The sequence below is a fragment of the Malus sylvestris genome, chromosome 10 (genome assembly GCF_916048215.2).
Source record: "Malus sylvestris chromosome 10, drMalSylv7.2, whole genome shotgun sequence".
Lineage (NCBI taxonomy): Eukaryota > Viridiplantae > Streptophyta > Magnoliopsida > Rosales > Rosaceae > Malus > Malus sylvestris.
Genome location: NC_062269.1, coordinates 11,950,940 through 11,977,453, shown reverse-complemented (window position 1 = coordinate 11,977,453; position 26,514 = coordinate 11,950,940). Strand labels below are relative to the sequence as shown.

Genomic DNA, 26,514 nt, shown 5'->3' with positions numbered 1-26,514 from the left:
ATTCATCATAATGCATGAACCCCCAATCTTACTCTTATATGTATTATTGTCGGTTATAACCGACATGAATGCTTTGATTTTTTTTAACAGTTTTATTATTATTTTTTATTTACAAAATTTTTCCTATAACTTCTATTTTTCATATTTTTTTTTAAATTCTATTTTTTTCCTATAACTTTTATTTTACAAAATTTGTTTCATATTTTTTTTTAAATTCCATTTTTTCCTATAACTTCTATTTCACAAAATTTGTTTCATTTTATTTTAAATTCTATTTTTTTCCTATAATTTCTATTTCACAAAATTTGTTTTGTATTTTTTTTAATTCTATTTTTTTTCCTATAACTTCCTAAACCATTATACAACATTAAATTAAATTAAGTAACATGGAACAACATTAAACAATATTAAACAATATGAAACAACATTAAATAACATTAACCTACGTAAAAATTATACAACATAAAAAAAACATTTAACAACATGAAAGTTAGACAACATTTAAGTTGTAGTTTTTAAATAATAAATTATGTTTGGCCCTATGACCCTTTGGCCCTCGGTTAGAGACGGTTTTTTGTGACAGGGCGAAAACGAGCCCTCTGGCCTTATGGCCCTCGGTTGGAGACGGAAGTGATAGGATTTTTACTACTCATGTGAACGGGCTTAAATCTCCTATTTTACTTGCAAGAATCACAAGGTTGTTGTAATATAAACGGATCTCGCAAGGTCATTCTCCACAGGGATTATTAAATAATTCGAAATAAACCAAATTCCAATTAATTATTGTAAAGTAGAAATTGAGATGACTGATTTTATAAACTACTTAAATTAAAAACGAATTTAATTAATAAAAATAAGACAATCTGCAATATTAAAAACTAGAAGGAAAAGAAAATAGTTTTGGGAGAAATCAAATTAAGAAGCACTAGGGTTTCACCATCACCTAGCAATCCTATGAACTTTTACCAATTACTTATGATCTACATATGCCACTTTGAAGGTTAGGTTTTCCTAATTCATATTCTACTTGGAACCTCCAACATAGAACGTATATCTAACATGCAACCCGTCCGGACGTTCGGATCAAATCTGAACATGAAAGACTCATTATGCTTTATGAAAACCCTTTGAAAAATCATGCAACCCTTAAGACGTGGTATTCATCCTAAGTGAAATTACAATTATTAATCACAAGAAGCCAACGTCAATTTTAGGGAACCTGCTGACCAAAATTGCATCAAATTAAATTTCTAAAGATCCTAATGGTGATCAGGCATTAAGACAATTAGGGTGCGTTTGTTGCATCGGACTATCTCGGACTGGACTAGCTTCAGGGACTAAGCTGGACTGACTTAGACTAGACTAAGCTGGACTAGCTTAGTGAAACGTTTGGTGCAGCGTCGGACTAAAAAACAGGATAATTAATAACTATAATATTATATTATATAATACACATCTAATAATATTTTATTATTAATTCAATAATATTTTATTACTAAATCAAGCTTTTTCTTTTTTATTTCTAAAGTACACAGCCAGACACTCCACTGCTCTCTCTGGAGAGTTCTTCCCTTTTCTTCCTCTTTAGTTTCGTTCCCCATCACTTCTTTTCTCCTTCTTCTTTCCTGCAAGAAAACATCCTTCAAATCATTTTTCTTGCAAATCGTCCCCCGTGCTACTCTCCCCTCCCTCTCTGTCTCTCCATTTCTCTTTGTCCCAAAGCTACTCTCTCCCCTTCTCTATCCATTCTTTCTGAAATTTTCTGGGGCAAAGGAAAAAAATTTGGAAATTTTCTGGGAATATTTGGGAATAAGGAAGAATTTTGCTATTGGGATTGTTGTTGTTATCGTTTTGCATATGTGTGTTTTGAATTTTGGTGTTGAGATTTAGGCAGTAGGTAGGGCTGTGTTTTAGATCTAGACATGGGTTGACAAACGGAGTCGCCCAGAAGCATTCTTGCAGATTTGTAGTTCACAAGACTTGCTGCATGCGATCGTCCTATGCAAGTTCTGGAGACGGGATTAGCAATCCCATGGTTTTTGGGGGGCTTAGCAAAGACCGGCTAGGCCCTGTTTTAGTCGGGACGAGTGAGAGCTAGTCTCATTAACTCTAAGCCCTATGGGAAACAAACACGGGACTGGACTAACCCTTAGTCCAGTCCAGTCCAGTGAACTTTAGTGAGGGAAAACAAACACCCCCTTAGATAGTTTTAATCCCGGTGATTAACAATTCAAAGTATGCATGCAATCAATCATAAGCAATTAAATAAAAATCACATATTCATGCTAAGGCTCAAGGCTTCGCCCTAGCAAAAGGAATTAGTTACGCATATTCATAATTGAAATCATAGAAAATATTATTAAGAAAATGATTGAAAACACCTTCAAGTAGAAAATCTCCAAAACCCTAGCACTTCTCTCTGTCTCCAGAATTGCATAAAATAAAGCGTAGTCTAAAAACTGTAGACAGCCAAGCAATATATTTGCTAAACCCCCTCACAAACCCTAAAAACAGGTCCTTTCTTCCCACTAGGAAACTAATAATAATAATTCAATAAAATAGGAAACATAACCCTAAATTAAATGGTGAAATTCGCCTAAAATCTGAACACCCACGTTTTGGATCCATAAGCTGCTCCAAAACTGGCCCAATATAGCTGGATTTAATGTTTGGAATATTCTGAACACTTATCCAGAAGGCCACGAACCCATCCGAGGTCATCTTGGGCTCCAAAAACGCCATTTAAGCCCAAAAACGTCATTTTCCAGCATTGCGCACTGCTTCTTTCTTTTATTGCCAGAAAATAACCGCTTGATGGAATAATCCCAAATTTTGATACGATCAAGCTAAGTGACTCACGAACGTCCTCCAACTGGAATCACTCCAAAATTCGTCCATTTGGTCCTATTTTGCTCTAGAGGAAGTCGAAAGTCCTATATTGAAAATACAATTCAAAGTATCAAAATTCTTCCAATATATTAACCAAAATATACTAAGCTTAGGGTAAAATATATAATATAAAATATACTCATCAGGAAGCAAATATGGTCATGTACTGTTAATTAAAATATTAATATCTTGGAGAATTTTGGATGGTCAAATAGCTAAAACGAACCATCTGGTCAGCCATCGGTTAGAGATGGCCTTAATTCGGCTGACGACGACTGAACTCCATATGAGCTTTCTTTTCTTGGCCCAAGCCCCATTCATGCCTTCTTTTCCCTGCAAGCTTGCAGCCTGATGTTGCTGGGTTATTGCCTTTCTTGGCCCAAAGCCAAATTTTGGCTAGTTACTTGCTTCCAGCCCGCACCCATCCCTCAGCCCTGCTAGGGTGCCCACGGCTAAGCACAATTTTGGCTATTTCGCACTTTTTCGGCCGCAGTCATCCAAAACCAATGTCACCCGAACATCTATATTTTCTTGCTTTCACAACCAACCCTTCCTGGTTCCAGTGGATTGAATTCATTTAATGACCAGTAATTCATTAATTTAATAAAAAACACAAAATTTTAATCCCGCACCAACTTGAAAACATCATTTTTAATAAGAAATTAAATGAGAAAATATTAATATTTGAACAATGATCCAAGTAGACAGCCACATAATTTATTGTATTTACAACATTACCCTTACTTTTCAAATCACCAACCGAAAATATCGCGCCCGTGCAAAGTCGAAAAACCCCTCAGCCGCACGAGAGCTGCAAAGCTGTATATCATCCTTTTGAAGCCGTCAAAAACCCCCAAATTACAAAATCGCAGAGCACCAACTAGGGTTTTAGGGTTTTAAGGTTTCAAGCGTCAGGTTGCGTTTGTCATATCACTTTGCAGGAAAGAGAAGCCGGATCAGATAAAGCAAAATGTTTCCCATGTTTATGCAGAAGCCAGACAAGGCTGAGGCTCTGAAGCAGCTGCGGAGCCATGTCGCCATGTTCGGGGCTTGGGTGGTCGCGATCCGAGCCGCCCCATATGTTCTTCACCTCCTCTCTGGGGAAAAAGACGAACTCAAGCTTGAATTTTAACGGCCATCTCGTTCTATGAGGTAATTTTCGAGATCATATCGTTCTTATTATTTTCCGATTTCTTAAATTTTTTTTGGTGGGTTTTCGATGTATGATATTTTTAAGATAGACTAGGAAGAGGGTATTTCTGTTTGTTGTTAATATTGAGAAATTTATGAACTGAATACTTGTTTGACAGATTGTATTGTTGTTGTGTTGGGATAAATTTGATAGTTGCTCATTGGGTGTTGTATGTAATAGGGTAGGAGTTGTTGCATACATTGACAATTTGATTATATTTGAAACAGAGTACGAAGAAAATCAGGAGTGATGAGTGATTGCTTCTAAAATATTTTACTTGAGTTATGTTGTGATAATATATTTGTTTCTTTGAGATGATGATTGAACCCCGACAAAGATGATTTTTTTCTCGTATAATCTGCTCTTTTTGGTTGTTTTAATTTTGACGCCACGGATCACTACTCTACGATGCTATAAGTAGCATGTGAATTTGTGATTATCTAGTTATACAAAAACTCTCTTCAAGTTAGTGATTGATGGAGTCAACAATGTGCCTTAGGTGAAAGCAGGCCATATGAACAAGTTGAATCAATATTATTGCGGCATAGGCAATAATATTTGAAGTAATGCCCCATAGGCAAATTGACACAAGAACTGTGTATGATTTATAGCATATTTGAAGTAAGAGTATTTTTTTTCCCATTGAATGTATCGACCGACATTCCCAATTTTATTTACAGATAGGTTGAAACAGTATGACTATTGGGAAATTTGGTCTATAAGTCATTAGCTTTTTCCTTGTTGGAAAATGATGCATGATAACATGTCTATTGTGGATTTTGAATTTATCTTATAGAAACTTTGGTGCTAGTCACATTGTGGATGGGTCTTGTAGTCTTGCATCACTCTTTCACAAGATAGTACCTAGGCATGTTTGAGTGGGTTTCCTGTGTGTGCAAACTGTTTCGAAAACAAAGAAATCACACTCATCCTTTTTTACTGCAATATGTTGAAGACCTTTAGGCATGTTTGATACATAGGATTGGCTTGGCTGGTACTTAGTCTTGCCCTAAGTTTGGTGTAACTATGGAAATAAATTTTATTTTTTTGAAGTTCAAAATACCAAACCCCTGGTAATTGTATTTTGAATAGTCTACTAGCACAGTTGAACATGGAAGCTGCCCATTTGCAAAGTCTTTGCATCAACGTGTGGCTGTGGCATAGGGCTTGTATTGGACCATGTTTATGCAAGGGGTTAAATAAAGAAATTTAAGGTGGTGCGAGTCCGGGTTAATCTGATCTATGTATAGTCCCATGTTTATAAAACGGATAAGGGCTAAATAGGGTAATCTGGAAGGCTAATCCGGTAAAACAAACGTACCCTTATGGTTTTTGTTTGTGCATTAAATTTTTGTCCCAGTCAGAGACAACTAATCCATTATCAAGTCCATGCTTCAATAAGAAGAGTAGGGTAGCTTGCATTGGCACAAAAAGGATTATAGATCCCAGTGGAAAGATTGAATTGTAACTACGCAGGAAACCCGAGGATTTTGAGATTTCGTTTTGTTGGGACAATATGTGATTATTTAGTTATTTGATGGTAATTAATTAGGCAATGTCTCTGTCCACTCTGATTGCCTGGCTAATTTTTCTTGATGTTTGAACTTGCATTTTATGGTGATTGTGGCTGTGTAGTATCCTAGTAACATCATCTTATATACCTTTTGTTTGAAAAAGACGATGCACGTGTAGACTACTTGCTCATAAGTTTAATGTGATGTTTGTTGGTTGTGTCATTGCTTTCTTAAAGGATACTATCCCAATATTCTTCATTGACTAATAATGATAGCATTTGAATCTTCAATCGCTCAAACTAATGAAGATATTCTTCATTGATTCTCATTTTTTCTTCTTTGATGGTGCAGGTCTAGGAGTCGAGGAGTTGGACTTTATATGAAGGCGAGTTATTGAGTGCTACTATCGAGTTTATTTTGATTCGTAATGTTTATCTTGGAGTTGATCAGTATGAACCTGCAGTAGTGTATGTTCCGGTATCATTTCATTTTTGTTAGACAATTTCTGTTTTATTGACTGCACTTTTTGCTTGGTATTTGAAGACGTCCTAAGTCGTCAATATTATTGATGGTACTTGACACATTGCTGGTACTTCTAGTTACATTTGTTGATTTTGTCATCGATAAGTGTTAAGTACCGCACTGGAATATTTTCTGTATATGAATACTTTTTTAGTACAAAGAAGCAGCTGATTCCTGAACAGGCCCAATGATTGCATAAAAACTGGCATAGCCCAAATAAGCCTTCAGGACAACCGTGATAAATTCATCTCCACGTATGCAACCGTGATAAATTCATCTCCACGTATGCTATCCATCCTTAGCCCAATAGTGCTCCACAAAGGCCTCTAAAAGCACTTCTTTGCTCCTTAAGCCCTTAGAACCTGAAAACACACAAAAGAAGCATAAAGGACTAAAATAACTAAAGAAACATAACGTAAAAGTACGAGAACAAGCCATTTAAGTCGCATGAATATGCTCCTATCAAATTCCCCCACACTTAGCTTTTGCTAGTCCTCGAGCAAAACAGAAAAATCAAAACAAAACAAAACAAAACAAAACAAACTAAAGACAATCTTAAACCTTCCAACGTTGCCTCAGGGATTTCCAATGCACATGACATGCAAAAGATCATCATAACCACATATTTTGGCCTTCCTTACCCTTGAGCACATACTTAATCATAGTCACCACATACTAGTTCACATATAACCAATTAAAACTATGTTTTGAATGTAGTAACATGCCTTAGAGAATTTGCTCAATTCCTTACAAGATACACTCTTATTTTCACTCTGAATTTCTGACTACACACCCTACACTAGGTGTATGTGAGAAGATTGATGTAAACATGAAAACGAACACTCACATATGTTTAAAGCAAAGAAAGCAATTTCTGGAGTTATTAAGCATGTATAGATATGATCTCATGACTGGAATGCTACTACTTAGATGCGAGAACCAGGGACACCATATGCTCGTACCAATCCCAAACTCCACATATTGAAACACATAACACTCAAGATTGAAGTTAAGGGTTGTAACGGGGTTAGGGGTGATTGGCTAACAATGAAAGGTAAGGAAACAAACGTTTTTAAAGCATAATAAGCAAAGTAATGAAATTGATGCTTAGAATTCCCTTTGAATGCAGCAACTAACTTTAAACACAATGGGGTTATTCATTCAACTTTTTAGGGCCGATTTCAACTACAAACAACACTTGTGAGCCTTTCCTCACTTATTTCAAACTCTTTTTCTTTTCTTTTTTTTTTCTTTTTCTTTTCCTTTTCTAACCCGTGCCTTATTACTTTTTGCCACACAAAACACAAAAATCTCATTCCCCCACACTTGTTTTCTGCATAAGGACAATCAAAAGGAATTCATTTTAAGTCATGCTTCATTATGCTTTAAAAACAAGGGTATGGATAGTCCTAATCTGGGCTAGGTAAGGGAAATGTGGTTTAACAAAGAAAACAGGCTAAACAAGGCTCAACGGGATTAAACTTAAACAAATATGCACGGGATAAGCTTTTTGGCTCTAGTTCACTACACAACTTCATCTTGAATATGTGTTATGCAAATCAATGTCATGCTTTGAATGGAACGGGCATAAGTTCTAGTATTTGGAACTAAATGATGAAACGCCTTCTAAGTAGCAACCAAGCAAAGAATGATGAGATCATGCAACGACTTTAGAAAAAAAAAATGCACAGATTAATAACTCTCCAAAGAACGTATTAGGCTCAAGTCTCTCAAGGTTGTAGTGTTAGTTTAAGTTCCTTCCTTCAAGCATGTTACAAAAACTGAATTTTTTCTTTGTGATTACATGTGAATTCGTAAACTATAACTATAACCAAGCATAAATCAAGAGCATATCAAACTTCCATCCATGTTTATAACTTTCCTTAACAGTCATGCAATTAACAAACCAAATCCTCATTATTGTGTTGGAAGGTACCCTAAGACACAAACAAACACACAAAAACAACTCTTTTTGGCTTTTTCAAAACAATTTTTTCAAATTTTCGGTTTTTTATGTCAAAACATACTAACATGCTTAAAAACACAAAAAAACACTTAAAACAGCAAGAAACAACATTGTAAGTGATAGGTGAATAAAATCCCACGAAAATCATGCAACAGCAACTTGTTTACCCCCCCACACTTAAATCTAACATTGTCCTCAATGTTTCAAACATAAACTCACACAAAAGCAAACAAACAAACAACGAGGAAACATGATAAACATGGCAAAGTAAAAGCAACAGAGAGGAGGGTTAAAGAACGCAAACACCTGGTTTTGGAGTCGGAAATTCCTAGGTCTTCTTTATTTCCATGGGTTGCCTCCATCACTAATGAGAACTCTAGGCATGCCAAACCTAGCAAAGATATTAGTTTTCACAAAATCTGCAACAACCTTTGAATCGTTAGTCCGGGTGGCTTTGGCTTCCACCCATTTGGAAACATAATCAACAACTAGCAAGATATAAGTGAAACCAAAAGATGGAGGGAAAGGACCCATGAAATCTATACCCCAATGTCAGAAAACACTATAATGCAAATAAAAATAAAATAAATAAATAATAAGAAACAAAATAAAGCAATTGGACTGAAAACTTCCCTAGTTTGCAGTAAAACCAAGCGATGACCCCCCAAGCTAAAATTCTGCAATCAACTTCAAGGGTGGAAATAACCAAAAGTTCCTGCAAAGAAAAGAAATAATTCAGTTTAGTAACACAAGAAAATATAAAAAATAAAAAAAAATTGCAAACGAAAAAATTGAAAATCACGATAAAAGACAATGAATAGAACTAATAAGTGATCATTGGTCGTGCTTGTTGACTTTCCACAGCTTTCCTCTTGAACAGGGTGACACTTAGCTTTTTACTTGCAAGTGATGATTTGATGATATTGTACGGCGAAGCTTTGCTCTTTGGTGATGTTGCAGTTCCTTATTTGTTCTCCAAGCAGATGTGGCAGCTTCTCTAGTTCTTCAGCTCGGACTCCTTCCGCTGGGATGATTGTGCAAGCTGCATTCTTCTCTGCTTGTTTCTTCTGTACGTTGTCTCCACATGCTGTTGGTATCATTTTCGCTTGCCTTATCTGTTCTTCAGGTAGATGTGGCAGCTTCTTTGGAAGTACATCAGCAGTGGAAGACGAGTACTCGAGAGCAATTTCTCCATGTCCTGCAGGTTAGAACAAAGACAAGGAAAAGGACATGGAGAATGCATGATATGAGATACTCTTGCTTTCAACCTTTATGATATGAAATACTTTTGCTCTGGATGGGTTGTTTGCAGGGGTATCCCAGGGAATGAGGAATACAGAGTGACTCGAGAGGGTTCTTTGGGAATGCATTCTCGGAGATGAAGAAGTGCTGAGAGGGTGTGCCTTTGCTGTGGAAGGCGAAGGTAAATACTTATAGGACTTTTCTTCACAACCGGAACTATTCTCTCACTCATTGTCGGCAGCCGGTGGATGGATGAATAGTACAAATTACGCGCTTTCTGACAAAGCTGCCCGTAATTTTCGCAAAGCTGATTCCTCATTGATATCTGGAATCGGCGCTTCGAGCTCTGAGCATCGTCGATTGTAGAGGTAGCATGTGACACGTGCGGATAAATCTGGAAAAGAAGATTTGCCCGTGGGTTGAAGCCCAGCTTTTGAGAAAGCTAGCGTGTCTTTGACTGTTGAATTTCCCTCTTCGATTTCTGAATTGGTGCTTCGACAAACTGCCCGAGATTTTCGCAAAGCAATTTGCGTGTGACGAGTGACGACACGTCTGGACAAATTGATCTTTTGAAATCCGGGGTTCGGCTCGTGGTTTCTGAGCAAGCCCAGCCTTTAAGAAATGAAACGCCTCTTTTGAGAAAAGAATCAGGCGTTTGAGAACGGAGCCCCGACTCTTCGATTTGCGAGAGGACGCTTCTCTGAGGAACGCCTCTCTGATTTCTTCTTTTTATAGAGGTGCTAATTGTGTTCCACAACACACTTGAGCTCCCTCCTGTAAACACTCCCTTCTTGCACTTCCAAAATCTTAATCAGTCCGACTCTCTTCTTTCTTCACCACCTCTGAAAAATGTTTGGCCCTTCCGATCGTCGTTTTGACTTGAACATTGGTGAAGAGGCAGCTCCGCCTTCACCAGACAACATATGGCGCCCATCCTTCATATCCCCAACCGGTCCCCTCACCGTTGGGGATTCGGTGATGAAAAATGACATGACCGCTGCGGTGGTGGCCCGGAACCTTGTCACCCCCAGAGATAACAGACTGCTCGCTAGGCGGTTTGATGAATTGGCGGTTAAGGAGTCTCTGGCTCTTAGCGTGCAGTGTGCGGGTTCTGTGTCCAACATGGCCCAACGCCTATTTGCTCGAACCCGTCACGTTGAATCGTTGGTGGCTGAAATACAGAGTCTCAAAGAGGAGATTAGAGGACTCAAGCATGAAAATAAACAATTGCACAAGCTTGCACACAATTATGCCACAAACATGAAGAGGAAAATTGACCAGCTGCAAGACACTGATGGTCAAATTTTACTTGATCATCGGAGGTTTGTGGGTTTGTTCCAACCGCATCTTCCTTCGTCTTCTGGGGCGGCACCGCGTAGTGAAGCTCCAACTGATCAACCTCCGATACCTCCTCCTTCCGTGGCCCCGCCGACTGCTGAAGCTCCGCCGACTACTGAAGCACCACCTGACCAATGAATGTTTATTAGTTAACACATCATTGTAAAATATTTTTACTTTTATGTTTTTTTTTATTTTTTTTATTTTTTTTATGTATTATTATTATTATTATTATTTTTATTTTTAAATATGTAAATTAATGTAAAAAGACTTTGTTTAACCTTCCCCCACACTTAAACTAAATAACACAAACTCACAGAAATCAACCAAATAACACAACTAACTGAACAAAACAAAATGAAAGCAGTAAAGATAAGGATGTAAGAATGCAAATCTGATTTGGTTAGCGATTCCAAAGTCTCCCTTCGTTGAATGCTTGGGTTGCCTCCCAAGAAGCGCTTGATTTAACGTCTTTAGCCGGACGAATCTTTCCTTTAAACTCCCCTCAGCTCCAAAGCATGGAATTTATCTTTTAATGGGAGGTGATACTTGAAATGATTCGGCAATTGTTTAAATTCAAGAGTGGGTGCCTGAATCATCAAAATCAGAAATATGTTAGTATAAATTAAAATTAAAATTGGAGAAGATGGCTTACTTTCTTTTTCCGACACAAACTCAATGACAAACACCACATCTTTGAACATTTCCGGGACTTTGAACTTGGCCAGGTTTACTATGATGGTTGTGGCTTGTCCCGTGTCATCAAACTCAACTGCTTTGGGCTTGATTGTCTCATGCACAGCCTCTTGGATGTATTCTTGATATGCTTCAACCACTTCATTTTCTTGAATCCCTTTTCTTGGTGTGCAAGGTTCTTTGAACGTTTCAATACCATCGGGAACTTGTTTTGGTGCACCAAGAATTGGGATATCACTTTGCACCTTTGGAAGAGCTTCCACAATGTCTTTTTCACTCTCTTTGATATTTGGAATCAAAAACCTGCAAGGACAAAGGACATTCGGTGGAATAATGTTAGAATGAAGTGAATTTAGAACTTCCTCACCTGAGTTGGATGACATAGGGATTTGAGGAGCTTGCAGCAAGAATTCTTCTAAACTGCCCAGGTCGTCCTCCTCCTCTTCTGCTTGCAGCAGCAATTCATCCATGTTCGGGCTGTGTTTGGATGGTTCTGGGACAGCTTCATCCTTCATGTCACCTTCCAAGGTGATGGCTTCATCGATTTCACTTTCTGCCTTTGAATTTGCAATGTTTGAGTTGGAAAGTTCACTTTGATCTCGAATCTGTGCCATGAATTCCACAATCTGCCCAACTTGCATATCCAATTCGTCCAATCTTTTGACTCGGTCTTGCATCTCCTGGTTTTGATTTTCTACTCCCTGATTCAAAGAGGTGAGTAACTTATTAAGTGTATCATTATCCAAGGACGTACCTGAATTGAATTGGGTTGATTGTTGTGGTGGCTGTGACGGTTCATATGGCCACTGATAGAACTCTTCCGATGGCGGCAATTGTTCTTCTTTTCGTAAACCCTGCGCCACAGAAATTAGTCCTTCAAGAATTTCATTATAATTCATGGGCATACTTTGATTTGATTGGAATTGTTGTGGGGGATGCTGTGGTGGCTGCATAGGTCTTGAATAGAACTCCTCATATGGCTGCCAATATCCATCTTGTTGGAATTGTTGAGGTTCCCCCCACATATAATTTGAATGATCTCTCCAAGCCGAATTGTAAGCGTTGGAAAACATGTTGTTGCTTGGTTGATCATAGCCTTGATAACCCCAAGCATCTTCGTTCACATTGAATTGAGGATGTTGATGAGTTTGATATCCGTGCCCATAGGACATGCCAAATGTAGGGACACTTTGCATTATGGTCCTTCCGGCAATCTATGACAATTGAGAAGTAAGATTCGCCAATTGAGCTTGAATGTTAGCAAAATCCATGTCTTACTTCTCTAGTATCTGAAATCAAAGAAACAAAACTAAATCAAATATCAAGAGTAACACAAAACAAAGAAAACAAACTTACAGTTGGACAACCAAGCCCCTCATTGATGCGAAAATAAGTTAACACACAAATTAAACCCTATTTGTGACAATTGTAGTAATGATGTAAGTAGGGATCGTTCTAACCGGGGATTAACTAGGGGTGCTAAACACTTGACTCAAATAAATAAAACTAACTTTTAAAACACTAAGACAAACCAAAAGACTCAAAACAAGTTCAAAAGACTCCAAATACTTAAAAGAATAAAATAAGATAGATTTGAACGACTAAGACTTTAACAAAATATGGGGAGGGGGAATTGAGTTGTTTTTGACGAGATTAAATTAAATGGACAGATTATAATTAAGGGCAAAATGTAAATATGAATGCGATGAAAAATATGGATGATGGAATAGCTTAAGGGGTTCTTCTCCACTTCTGTCACACTTGCAATACAAGATCGATTCTCAGTTGGTCTTTCGATAAATTATGAAACTCAACACCCTAGGTTAATTAGGTCCGCTTAAATTAACCGTCAAGTTCTCCTTAAGTTAATGAATTGGATGGGTTTGCGCAACGCAATTCACAACATTCTCCAAAAGTCCTTTACGTGAAAAGCACAATAAAGATACAATCAAAGATCATTAAGCATCATGAAAACTATAAGTGTTGACGAGACATTCGTTACTATGAAAAGCATGAAACTAGTGCCAAGAATTCATTTAACGCGATTGTTTATAAGCAACCTCCACTACTTGTGAATATAAGTTCATAACGATTAGGTGAAACTCACTTATATTCTAGCGTCATATTTATGCATGAAAATTAAGCGTGCACTCTCAATAAACATACATAAATAAGTTATCAATCAAACGGTTAAACAAATTGAATCCACAACTTATGAAATTCCAACCAAAGGTAATCAATTCATATTGCAAGCATAAACATAGTTTCGAATCACCCCTAGCTAAAGGGGGGTTTAGTTCCTCATACTTATAAGACAAAGAGAATTGAATTTAAACATTGAAATCAAAGAAACACCTAAACATTCCAACAACTCAAACTTGAATTGTATGAACGTTTAGACCCTCTTCTCTTCCTCTTTGTTGTAGCACAAGGTCTAAGGAAATGTTTAGGGCTTTAGGTGTATGTGGAATGGAGTGGGGAATGATTGCAATGAAGAGAAAATATGCAGAAAATGGAAGAGATATGCACGGCAGAGAATGGGATTTTGTGATGGTTTGTTGTGTGATTGTTTTGTGGTGAATTTCCTCCCTTGTATGAATGCATTGCATGGTTTTATAGGGAGAGAATGGATGGGTGAGCATGTTAATGGCAGCTAGGATGAATGATTTAAAGGGGTTGCTAGGTTGGAAATGATTAAAGAGTGAGGGGATGCATGTGAAAAACAGCTAGGAAAAATTGGTGGAATGCTGGAATTGTTAAGGGATGCACGGCAATGGGGGGTTAGGTGTGCATGTGGCTGATTTGTTTGTTGGGAAAGCTTGTGAGTGAATGATTAAAGATGCATGTGGATGAATTATACAATGGGAAAGTATGTGATTGACAACTAGGGTGAATGGTGGCTGCAATGATGAAGTGTGATGGCTAAAAATGGCAAGGGAAGGCACGGCAATGGGTGGTTTGGTGTGGCTGTTTTGTGTTGTGAATTATGATGAATGCATGTGGATTAAAGAAGAATATGGAAGTGAATAAATCATAATAGGGCTGCAAGTTTAAAGGGCTAGGGTTTAAGTACATAAAATGGGCCTAAAATAGGGTGGTTTGCATGGCAAGGAAATGGTGTTATATGGTTAAGCCCATGGCAAGGTTGTGTAATTGGGTTAGGGCCATTGTTTTGTGTCCTCAAGTGCATACAAGGCCTTCAAATTCATCCAACATTTTGGCTCCAAGCCTAAGCTATCCATCCTTAGCCCAATAGTGCTCCACAAAGGCCTCTAAAAGCACTTCTTTGCTCCTTAAGCCCTTAGAACCTGAAAACACACAAAAGAAGCATAAAGGACTAAAATAACTAAAGAAACATAACGTAAAAGTACGAGAACAAGCCATTTAAGTCGCATGAATATGCTCCTATCACTCATGCATAAACACTCGAACGAACGGAGCTGGGAGAATTCGAGATCGAGGTTGAGAGGAGTCAGGATTTGAAGGCCGCTGTGATCGAAGTCAGGATTTAGGACTCTGGAAGTCTGGAGAATTCTACATAACCTAAGAAATAAATGGTGGAGATTTAATCTCCCTATAATGAACGGTGGAAACGGTTCAAGCTGGGGGCCCATTTTCTTTGAAATTTGTACCCGACCCGCGAGTCCAGGACTCGTTTGCCCAACCCTAATTGCTAGCCCATTGTGAGGCTAAGCTAAGCCCACTCTTATCTCCGTTAGTGTAGATAATATCGTTTATTAAAAAAGAAAAAAAGAAAAAAAAAGATTTTTGGATTGTTTAAACATAATTACAATGGGGTTTACCTTTCGAACAACGAAATTCAAAATTATTACAAAATAACGGTGTTGATGCACAAAATCGGAGGTCTTGGAACAACGTAAATCCGACCGTGAATCTGCAAGTAATGTAAATAACACAAGATGTATCATGGTTCACCCCAAGGTTTGGGCTACGTCCACATTGATTGTATTTCTCTGAGAGTATTTGTGAAGGAGAGAGTGTGAGAGCTTTGCTCTAGATCGGAGAGGCTTATGGCCTAGGAATTGGCCTCCTCTAATTGTGAGGGTGAGGAGTCCTTTTATAGAATACGGGCTCCTCACTTATTACATATTTGCCCATTCCTTTATCACATAATTACATTTAAGTCCTCCGAGTATTTGTACGAGATCTAAATACGAGACCCTAAATATGGTATAAACAAACGGTAATCATAAATACCCACAAAAGCACTGTCATCAACGCTGATTAAACTTCCATTAAATATATTCCATATGAAGATTTCTTAACTTTTAAAAAACGAGAGATCCCAATACACACAACATAATGGGTATATATGTAGCTTAATGTGTTAAAGTTGTTGGGTTTCCTAGCCTTTGGGGTTAGGTCTCCTAGTTTTTAGGGTATGCTTTAAGTAATGGTTAATAATCCATATTCTTCAGGGACAAGTTTGTTGCACTTTCTATCTTAAATTTAGTCAAATACCACAATTCTGGGTTGTTATTTCCTTCGTTCAGATTCATTGTAAGGCTATTTAAAAGCCATTGTTTCTTTCTAATTCAATAATAAAGGTTCTCCCAAGTATTTGAGTGCATTATCAAACTTTACGAGGTTTATTTATCGTTCTTTCTGGTTCTTGGTATTAGAGCCTCATCATGGGGCCTGATCAAAAGTCTGAAATACAGTTATTAGTTCAGTGTGAAGCAGTAACGACATGGTTGTTGAACACAGTTTTGTGCAGCCTACAACCCTAAAGTTTGATGGACATTACGATCACTGGAGCATGCTCATGAAGAATTTCTTACACTCTTGGTGGAAACTGGGATCCCTATAGCAACATAAGGGATGGATCTCACTGATGCACAAAATAAGACAATTGACGATCAGAAGTTGAAAGACCTAAAGGCTAAAAACTACCTGTTCCATGCCATTGATCGATCAATTTTGGAGACGATTTTGAAGAAGGACACATCAAAGGATATTTGGGACTCTCTGAAGCAAAAATATCAAAGCACGGCAAGGGGTCAACCGTGCCCAGTTGCAAGCTCTTCGCAAAGAGTTTGAAGTGCTCCATATGAAGGTTGGAGAATCAGCGAATGATTATTTTGGAAGAACTCTTACCATAGCTAATAAGGTTTGAGTCATTCCAAAAATAATCCTTCACTGATTCTCCAACCTTCATATGAAGTATTTCACACTCTTTGCAAAGATCTTGCAGCTGGGCAACCTTGACCAGTGCCGTGCCTTGATACTTCTGCTTCAGAGAGTCCCAAATATCCCTTGCAGCGTCCTCCTTCAAGACCGTCTCCAAAATTGATTGATCAATGGCTTGGAACATGTAGTTATTAGGCTTCATGTCTTTTAACTTTTGATTGTCAATTGTCTTATTTTGTGCATCAGTGAGATCCATCCCTTCTGTTGCTCCAAGGATCCTAGTTTCCACCAAGCTCCAATATTCATTGGAACTTAAGAAATTCTCCATGAGCATGCTCTAGTGATCGTAGTGTCCATCAAACTTTGGGATTGCAGGTTGCATGAAAACTGCTTTAAGCAGCCATGTCGTTGCTACTTCACACTGAACTAGTGACAATATTTAGACTTTTGATCAGGCCTCATGATGGGGCTCTGATACCAAATGTTAGAACTAAAAAGAATTACAAATAAATCTCGTAAAGTTTGATAATGCACCCAGATGCTTGGGAGAACCTTTCTTATTGGATTAGAAAGTAACAATAGCTTTTAAATAGCCTTACAATGAAACTGAACGAAGGAATAACAACCCACGATTAACAACCCTAAAATCGTGGTATTCGACTAAGTTTAAAACAGAAAGTGCAACAAAACCTCAAGAATAGGGATTATAAGGCCATTACTTAAAACAAACCCTAAAAACTAGGAGACCTAACCGTAACAGTTAGAAACCCTAACAACTTTAAAAAGGGTTATGTGGATTGGAGGACCGAATCCATATGCATTCTGCTAACCAATGGCTCAATTGTTATTAAAATTTGTTGTTGATAATAAACTACAAGGGTTTACACTCGGGGAAGTGATTTAATAGGGAAAGTGATTTTCACACACTTTTTAGCTTTTCACGTATTTTTCTTTATTTATGACCGTCGAATTGAATAAATTAAATGATAATCAATGGATATAATTCAACATGGGTGTGTAAGAGGCTAAATAGGGTGTTGAAAATTACTTCCTTTACAATATGCATGTGAGTGAGATTTGTAAATGACTACTTATAATGAATCATTTACAAATTTCTCTTGCACGCATACAATTGTAAAGCTCATGTAGTGCCTTTTCTAAGTTCTACTATCTGACCTTTTGTCATCTATTTCTTTTCCATCTAAACGCTTAAGTATCTGAAAGTCTCTCACTTCTAACATACCTTAAAAGTGTCACAAACTACGGTCTAATAATACTCATCTTTATTTGTAAGAAAAATGTCTCAAGTTCAACTCTCATAAATGACGCGTTTTTATATTTGGAGAAATTTGTTTAATCCAGAAAACCAAGTGAACCAATTGTATAGTTTCGATCTTACAAATTAATAATCATGTGTTTTCTCACAATCTATAATAATGCAGTGATCAATATGTAATCTTCTTCCTATGTTCTGCAGCTTCTGCTCTTTGTAAGATGCATTCTTCGTCAGTTTGGAATATGATGTAACAGTACAAGACTAGCATCCGAAGCAGAGATAAATGATTTTTTGCATCTCGAACACGATCCTCACAGATCACAATCCAAAAATTAACCTCCAAAATCAAAACCATGGAAAATTATGATACGAATTTCTTAGGAAATTTACATGTTTGACCACCTGAAATTCCCCTAACTTGGGATTGATTGAGAGCATCACAAGTGGCAAATTCATAACCCTTCCTTCTAAAGCAATGGCAACCTCACCTTCTTGTCACCTTTTTCTTGACTAATAATTTAACCAAGAGCATCTCCAGTGGAGTCCCCATATAGGGACAACCATCGTAAAATGAGTATAAAATAAATATAAAGACAAAATAAATCTCCAATGATTCGGAAAGTGAGTTTCCAAAGTATAGGGACTGGCCAGATATTTGGTTTATGTATCCACATATAAGGGGCTCTATAGGGACTGAAAATGATGAATCCAATATGACAATTTAAGTGGAAAAGTAGGTGTGGGTTCTAGTCACATGGCCTTGTCTTTTTTTATTTTCTTTTCAACCGTTTAAAATGGAGGGTCTAGATTGATTCTTACTTTTCAAAATTTGTTACCATCGAAAGATCTACGGTTCCAATTAAATAACCGTTTCAATTTAGGTTACTCTTTCATGTTGGTTTTCAAATTCTTTTGTTTTCTCTTGTCATAATGCCCCCATTGAAATATTAATATTTTCAATTTGGGTTACTCTTTCATTTTGTTCTCTCATCATTCCTATAAATTCCAAATTTTCTAACCAAAACTTACCACAATTTCATCTCCTATACTCAGTTCACTTTTTCTAGTTACGTTTTTGTGAAGAAAAAAATTAGTGTCAGAATTTGAATGTTTTTTGGTTAAAATGTTCACAAAAATATTTTACGAGAACGTAATGTTAACATAAACAAAAAATATGTACTTAGTCAAATTATCACATAACATTGTAAAAACCTCAAATTTAGGAATTCTACTATAAGGACTTTCCTATTGGAGACAATATTCATTTAGAGACACAAAGATTCCCTTTAAATCCTTAAATGAGTACTCAAAGCCTCAAAGGTATGGTAGGAGTCCTAAACATTGAAGATGCTCTAAAGTATTTATTTTTTTGAACAAAATAATCTGTAAATAGTTTGCCATTTAGAAGCCGACCCAACAGCCCCACCACGTTGCCGCCACTTTTGTCAAAAGGATGAAGAACAAAAAATAGAAAGAAAAAAAAAGACTTTAAATAGAATCTGTCTTAATATTTTATCAAATATAATTTAAATTTTATCTTATTTAAGAATTAAAATCTAATTTTTTAATATATATATCTCTTACAATACGTGATAATACAAATAAAATAATTAGTCCATCTATATCATATGAAAAATGTAACCAATTCTTTTATTTTCTTGGGTTATTGGCCATCTGCCGGAGTTTCGGGTTTAATACCGTTATTTTAGCAACTAATCTAATAAATCTAAACATAGTGCTTGGTGTGTTGATTTATTTAATTTTTTTTTTTTGGGAAGAGAGTGTGTGCGAGCTGTTTATTTTAAAAATAGGTTGGATACGACCAACTGCATTTTTTTTTTTGAGAAAATCTAAACTTGTAGGTAAAGAGTTTGCACAATAGCCTTTCAGCACTGCGGTTTGATGATATTATTCTTCACTTCACTTGGAAGTAAGAGATCTTAGTTTCGAATCTCTGCTTTCAAACATACCTGTTGATGTTGGTCATTTTCTTGACACCGTTTATAAATAAGAGTGAATCCGGTCGATCTAACGCCAATAATTGCAATAAAACAATGGAATTCGAGAAAAATCCCAAACCCTATACTAATATTATTCTTATTCTTGCTCATGGAACAAACTTTACCACAAGAGTGCGTAAAAAAGGAGTATAAAAGCATCTTACACTTACAGCTACAGCATTCTCAGACACCTTTTCTCCAATGAGTTTCGTCCATTGAGACGATGCCACCCAAGAAAAAGTCAGGTCAGCTGTCCAAATCCAACACACTTGTTCTTCAATCACCATTAACTACAAAACTTTCCACGAGTCCAAACACCCACCTGAGAATTTGCCAATATACTGTTACAGTGCAAAATGGAGAGAAGAGAAGCAATCCAGATTCCATGAACAAGAGTAAGAAAATGATAACATTTCCGAAACTGCAGAGCAGTTTGATAACCATTTCAGCTTTTAGTTTTAGTTTTTTTAGTTTTCGGTTTTCGCTTAGAGGATATGAGAGGGAGCGATGTTAGGAATGGTGGATGATGTAAATGATTAAGATGAACCCTAGATATGCAAAAAGGGCTGGCCATGGATGAGGTACCTGGATCAGTAGGGACGAGTGCCAGCTTCTCATTGAGATTGGGTCAGGCCATCTTTTCCTCTGCTTCTCTTCTCTTCATGTCTTTGGGTGTGGAGTTCTACAGCTACACTGCTTTCTGGTAACTTTTTTTTTTTATATATTTTTTTAAAATTTTTTCATAATTTATTTGCCTCATTGTTTTACGGTTTCTCTTTTTTGGACTTTTTATTTAGAATTTGGTTGGAAAATGGTGGAACCAAAAATAATTTCATTATTTGGATGATTGATTTTGTCTCATGCATGTCTCATGAAGCATGAATGTTAATGGAAGTTGCTTATAGTACAGTGAAACCCAATTTACGATTCAACCTGGAAACTGGAAAATAGATTGATTTGTGATTTACCCAATTTTAAGACCCCTAATTCTTTATCTGATCAATTTTTTCTTGTGCCAGAACATTTTAGCCAACCAGGGAAATGCATCCATTTTTTGTTTTGGGTTACAATGGAAGGCTTTAGATCCCTGACTCTGCAAGTGTTATCAAGTCAGAAATTTTTTATTCATATAAAACTAAGTTTGTTTTGGCTGTCAATAGTGGCGGAACCAGAATTCGAATTTTAGGGGGTCCTAATGTTAAAGTACTAGTGTCAACAGATATCGACATATGCTAAAGCAATTTGATGAGTGATATCGAGAGAATGTATCGATTGCCGTTGACGCAACCTGTCGAGATATATACCTAGCATGCATAACATCAAAAACTTGGTAAACACAAAAGGGACCCGTACCAAATATTTAGAAGGTCCTTGGAAGACAATCACATGTATATTTCCCAAACTCTGCGTGATCCTGGGACCTCCTTAATCCCAATGTAAATCTGCCACTAGTTATCAAATTGGTCAATGAACCAATGAAATGCTAAATAACAATTTTATTAATGGGCTACAAGCCTGAAAGAAAAAAAAAACCAATTAAACGAATACGATGGATTCCTTTTAATCCTGTGTTTTCTGTCAAACTTGAATAATGCAGTGCTCAACATTTAACATTGCTCCCATGTTTTACATTGCAGCTATTTGGTAACAGTCATGGGTCTGGTCATACCTTGGAGTTTCACTTTGGCATTGGTGGATGGTTACTCTGTGCTCGTGAAGTGCCCTCTTCGTCAGCCTGGAATACTGCTGATCATCGTTGTTGGAGATTGGGTAAGCAGACTAAGCAGTAAGCATCATTCTGATACATGTACACCCTTTGCAGACTGCAGACTCACTCACAACCACCAACTTTTTGTAACTGATTCAACATTTTTCTCAACAGGTATTATCCATTCTCACTCTAGCTGCAGCTTGCTCAACGACTAGCGTTGTGGATATCATGCTCCATGCTAACGGTCCATACTGCCCTCCAAAGTTTTGCAGCCGATATAAAATATCGGCTGAGATGGCCTTCATGTCATGGTTTCTGTCTTTGGCTTCGTCTTTTTTCAATCTTTGGTTACTTCCGTCCTTGTGACTTCTCACATGAATACAGCTTGTCTTCGACTTCTGCAGACATTTGTGAACATCGTACTCAAAACTATTTGAAACCATAGGCTTGTATTTGATAGTGTTCAAATCATACACAAGCAATTGTAAATCATGAATAAAAGTTTCATTCAATGTTTAAACGCTCAACAGCTTGATGACCAATCGTTTTACAGCAAGAGTAAAGCATCAACCATTTCTGGCAGCTAAGAAACAAAATAAGCATACATTTACTGGTATTTCCTACTTGACAAAAGCTGAATACATGCCATACAAATTGAAAACTTTACAACTCAACAGTGCTTTTCTTCATCCGGTATGCCCAGGAGACGGCTTGTATTGCCTTGGATAATATATTACAGATACAGGTAAAGGATTTCAGGTTTAGTTGATATTAACTGAACCAGACTTCACACTCCAAAAATTTAACCCATCTGCCTCAGCTCATTAGCAGAATATAAGAACCTGGTATGACCAATCTACCTCAGCACATGAGCAGAATATAAGAACCTGGTATGCTGGCTGCACAAAGCGATTATCATGTTCAGTTCATCACCCTTGCAAGCAGCAAGACCTGCCTTGGCTTTCCCCATTATTTTAAGCACTCCAGTATCTATGGAAACCCTTCCTGCTATCTAGACATAACTTCGGGAACTCTTTCTTTGTAAGATTTTGTGAGGATTCACCAAGATCTTGGTCTCGTTTTCAGTGCTTCCCAATATCCCTCTATCAGGCTACACAGCCATCTTAGAATAAGCACATTTTTGGAATAAATGCAGCCATCATTAGGTTTTTGACAACAGGCAAAGCCTTCCAGCGCAAGCTCTTCAAGAGAGAGTATCAGTGTTGGGAATTCAAGGCAAGACTCAGTCTCTCGTGCAATCTTGTTAACTTTATCCATAAGGTCGTACCCAGTGCACAAGGCTCCCGCTTTACGCAGGGTCTGGGAGAGGTGAATGTCAGCTAGCCTTGCCCCCATCCATGATCTAGTATTTTGATAATTGAAAACATATACTGTTGGTCCTTCCTCCAAACGCATATTCATTACAAACCTCCCTCTATTGTCCCAGTCTACATCCATCGACCTTGCTGAGTACGCCTTCAGCAGTATGTTCATGTGTTTTCAACTGTGTACCGAAAAATGTTTTGCACATTTAAAATTGATAAATCATCTAATCCCCATTCCCACACATCTGAGCATCCAACATTTCTATCTTCAACCTTTCTGCTACTTCCTTGTTCCCTTGTTTCATATACCCACTAATGAACGCATGATAGACCTCAGAATTCGGTTTAAACCCTTTTCCCACCATCTCGGCCTGAAGCTTAAGTGCTTCTTCCAACTTCTCATCCTCACACAACCCTGTTATCAGAGTCTCATAACTCTTCTCGGTCGAACAAAAACCAAAATCTACCGTTGCACCTCTCATAACATTCAATGCTTCTAAAACCCTATTCTCATCACAAAGCCCCTGAATCAATGCATCCATTGTTGAACACTCGGGCCTGAAATCTTTCCTAAGCATGTCCTTGTATAAGAGCGTAGCAGAATCAATGTTTCCTGTTTTACAGTACCCAATAATAAGATGATCATACGTAGCACAAGTACTCTCTACTCCACTCAATCCCATTTCTTTGAAAAACTCTTCAGCCATTTCAATTTCTCCGATTTTGCAAAACCCACCAATCATAGTGTTATAAGCAACAACATCAGGCACCACACTCTTAGCTCTCATTTCTTCCCACAACTCCTCTGCTTCACTCATTCTATCTTCCTCACAATAAGCAGCCATCAAAATACTATAACTATAGCCATTTGGACAGCAATTCAAACCCGCCATTTGATCCCAAATCTCCTTCACCTTCTCCACCACACCATCCTGATAAAAACCCAACATCAATGCATTGAAAGTTTGCACACTCGGGCTGATTCTAGCAACCCTTTTCACTTTTTTCTCTAAAACATCACAATCCAATCCAAAAATCTCCCTATAAATCTCATAACCAGCATACGCACCTCGACGCTGCGAAAGCAGCCGAATCAGAGCATTGCAGATGCTCAATCCGGGGCTGATCCCACGAGACAGCAACATTCTCACAATCTGGATTGATGGGTCGATTTTCTTCGACTCCAAGCAAGCTTTGACCAGCAAATCAAACACAAAGGGCGCCGACCCACATTGCCTATAGGTCTTGACAAGACTCTCAAACACTTTCAAAGGCTCAGATTCGTCGGATACCCGAATGGCGGCTCGAATAAGGTCGTAAGCTTGGGACCTGAGCCGGGCTCGGGCGAGGATGTGGATTATGGTGGAGTGAGAGAGGAGGTTGTGGTTGCAGAGGGACTTGCGTTGGGTCCAGAGGAAGAAGGCGAGGACAAGACGGGGATTGTTTTTGATGTGGAGGGCAATCTTGGAAAAGTCGTCTGGGTTGAAGCCGTTGGGGTAGAGAGAGTGAAGGTAGCTCCATCGGGATTTGGAGCGCTGGTGGGTTAGGATGGAAACGACGTCGGAGATTAGGGGGCTGGTTTGTGATGGAGCTTGCTCGGACGGTGGAGAAGAGGAGGAGAAACGGGAGACAGAGAGGGGTATGGGTTTTCTTGCTGAAGAAAGAGTGCGTTTGAGGATTTGAAAAGCCATACAAACTAGGAGACAGAACAGAGCAGAAGATGAGAGGAGGATGAGAGGAGGACGAGGACCAACTCAGGCCAGGAAACACTAAAACCCAACCCTTAAATCCAACTGAATCAGATGTAAAACAAATTCGAATGACAATAATTTTCTAAATTCATTCGCATGGGTGCCGATTTCTTCTCCGGGGGTTGCAAGCCCAAAAAAAGCTTAATTCTATACACATTGTTTTGGTGCCAAAATCGCGGGTTCGGTGGGCCAATTCCGACCCATAAGCCTCTATAACTATTCATACAAAATCCTCTTAAAAATCCTTGCAAATCGCCTCAAACCATTACTCTCTAGCATTATTTCTGCAATGCATAATGCATTTGTGGCTGGACGCCAAATCCCGGACAACATTATGGTGGCACATGAGATTTTCCACTTCCTAAAATTGAGGAAGGAAAAATGAAAGTTCGAATTTGCCATCAAACTTGATATGTGCAAGGCTTATGACCGTGTAGAATGGGAATTTTTGGAGGCTGTCATGCGAAAAATGGGTTTCAATGACCAGTGGATTTCTCTTAAGATGACATGTGTCTCTACAATGGACTTTGCAGTTCTTGTTAACGGTCAGCCGGGTAGGCATTTCTCCCCTTCTAGGGGCCTCCGGCAGGGCGACCCACTATCACCATACCTGTTTCTTATCATCAACGATGTCCTTTCTAGGAATATACGAGCGGTGTAAGAGGGTTCTATTAAAAGCATACAATTTAATCAGCAGGGCCCTAGTATGTCGCATCTATTCTTCGAGGTTGACACCCTTATTTTCCTACAAGCTACCTTCCCACACCCCCCCCAAAAAGCCCAGAACATCACCAAAATCCTCAACGCCTACTGTGAGGCTTCGGGGCAGCAAGTAAACCTTTAGGGTCCATCGTCTATCTCAGAGCAAATGTTCCCACGACAATCGGTAACCACCTATATGATATATGAAGGAAATATTTGTAACAACAAGTTCATTTGAGCAACATCTACAACATGCAATTAACAATTAAATGCGGAATCATGCTTGTATGCACTAAAAAACAAAACTTTACCCATGAAATTCAAATCCTAGTGAGTGTGGTGAATCAAGACTCAACTCAAGAACAAAGTGAGTTGATAAATATTATACCTTTGTTGATTCGTCTTTGCATAAGCAAAGGCTAATCACCAAAGATATAGGGCATTCATTCCGTACTTCTTAGCTCCATGGATTTCTTGGATGAGAATGGTAGAATGGATTCTTCAAGTTCCCAAAATAGAGAACCTCTAAGTCTCCACACCAAGGAGAGCCTAGAAGAAGAGACGAGTAACATTGGAGGAGGGAAGATTGCTAGCTAATCTTCTCCAAGGGGCCGGCCTCCTAGAGAGAGAGAGACTTGTTCTATCCAATTTCCTCTAAAAGAACCCTTAATGAATTTTGGTTATAAAGTTCTTTATATGGTCACTTCACTTAAGTGACAAAAAGAACCAAAACCCTATTTCATCAATATGGCCGGCCTTCTATGGTCTTTGGGCCCTTTTGAATCTTTATTCATTAAGTTGTCATACAACTTAAGTCAATGGGCTTGACATTCGAAGCCCATTGGGCCTTGAAGGCCCAAAACTAACCCGAGGTCTAAAACGAACTTATTCGTTTGATTAATTAACATATTAATTCATCCTAACCATAAATAATTAAACCATTTAATTATCCTTACTCATCTCCGTTATTTCTTCAATCTCTACCTTACACGGTATACGATCCATTAGGTTCTTTTTAGCGAGGCAGTGGGCAATTAGAACTCTTCAAATTGATTGTGAATTGAAACTTACTTTCAATTCTCCCTTTAGTGATTACACACCTTTAGGGCTTCCACAAACCATGAGTGACACCTAGCAGTATATCATGGCTACCCAAGCTAATCAGAATAGGTGGAGAATATATTCAGTTTAGGATTGCAATGCAATACGATCTTTCTCTAATACAATACTCTTGACCAC

General features: G+C 38.0%; 4 protein-coding genes and 1 long non-coding RNA gene across 5 annotated transcripts; 2 read left to right on the top strand and 3 right to left on the bottom strand.

The window, feature by feature from the left end:
* Positions 1-3,725: 3,725 nt before the first annotated feature.
* On the top strand, positions 3,726-6,178 carry LOC126587757 (mitochondrial import receptor subunit TOM6 homolog). The gene is made up of 2 exons (XM_050252831.1): positions 3,726-4,041; positions 5,947-6,178. The coding sequence occupies exon 1, from the start codon at positions 3,860-3,862 to the stop codon at positions 4,019-4,021; it is 162 nt and encodes a 53-aa protein (XP_050108788.1). The 5' UTR covers positions 3,726-3,859; the 3' UTR covers positions 4,022-4,041; positions 5,947-6,178.
* Positions 6,064-12,676, bottom strand: LOC126587756 (uncharacterized). The gene is made up of 2 exons (XM_050252830.1): positions 11,319-12,676; positions 6,064-8,798 (listed from the first exon to the last, which is right to left on the bottom strand). The coding sequence occupies exons 1-2, from the start codon at positions 12,553-12,555 to the stop codon at positions 8,773-8,775; spliced, it is 1,263 nt and encodes a 420-aa protein (XP_050108787.1). The 5' UTR covers positions 12,556-12,676; the 3' UTR covers positions 6,064-8,772.
* A 7,157-nt stretch (positions 12,677-19,833) lies between these two features.
* LOC126587755 (uncharacterized) lies at positions 19,834-21,424 on the bottom strand. Its single transcript, XR_007611217.1, has 2 exons — positions 21,140-21,424; positions 19,834-20,108 (listed from the first exon to the last, which is right to left on the bottom strand). It is a non-coding gene; the product is annotated as an uncharacterized LOC126587755 (long non-coding RNA).
* LOC126587754 (CASP-like protein 5C1) lies at positions 20,101-22,024 on the top strand. The gene is made up of 3 exons (XM_050252829.1): positions 20,101-20,489; positions 21,424-21,556; positions 21,669-22,024. Exons 1-3 carry the CDS (start codon positions 20,341-20,343, stop codon positions 21,861-21,863), a joined length of 477 nt encoding a protein of 158 aa, XP_050108786.1. The 5' UTR covers positions 20,101-20,340; the 3' UTR covers positions 21,864-22,024.
* Positions 22,025-23,046: 1,022 nt separating this feature from the next.
* LOC126584233 (pentatricopeptide repeat-containing protein At2g15980) lies at positions 23,047-24,513 on the bottom strand. The gene has a single exon (XM_050248682.1). The coding sequence runs from the start codon at positions 24,511-24,513 to the stop codon at positions 23,047-23,049; it is 1,467 nt and encodes a 488-aa protein (XP_050104639.1).
* Between the last annotated feature and the right edge of the window lie 2,001 nt (positions 24,514-26,514).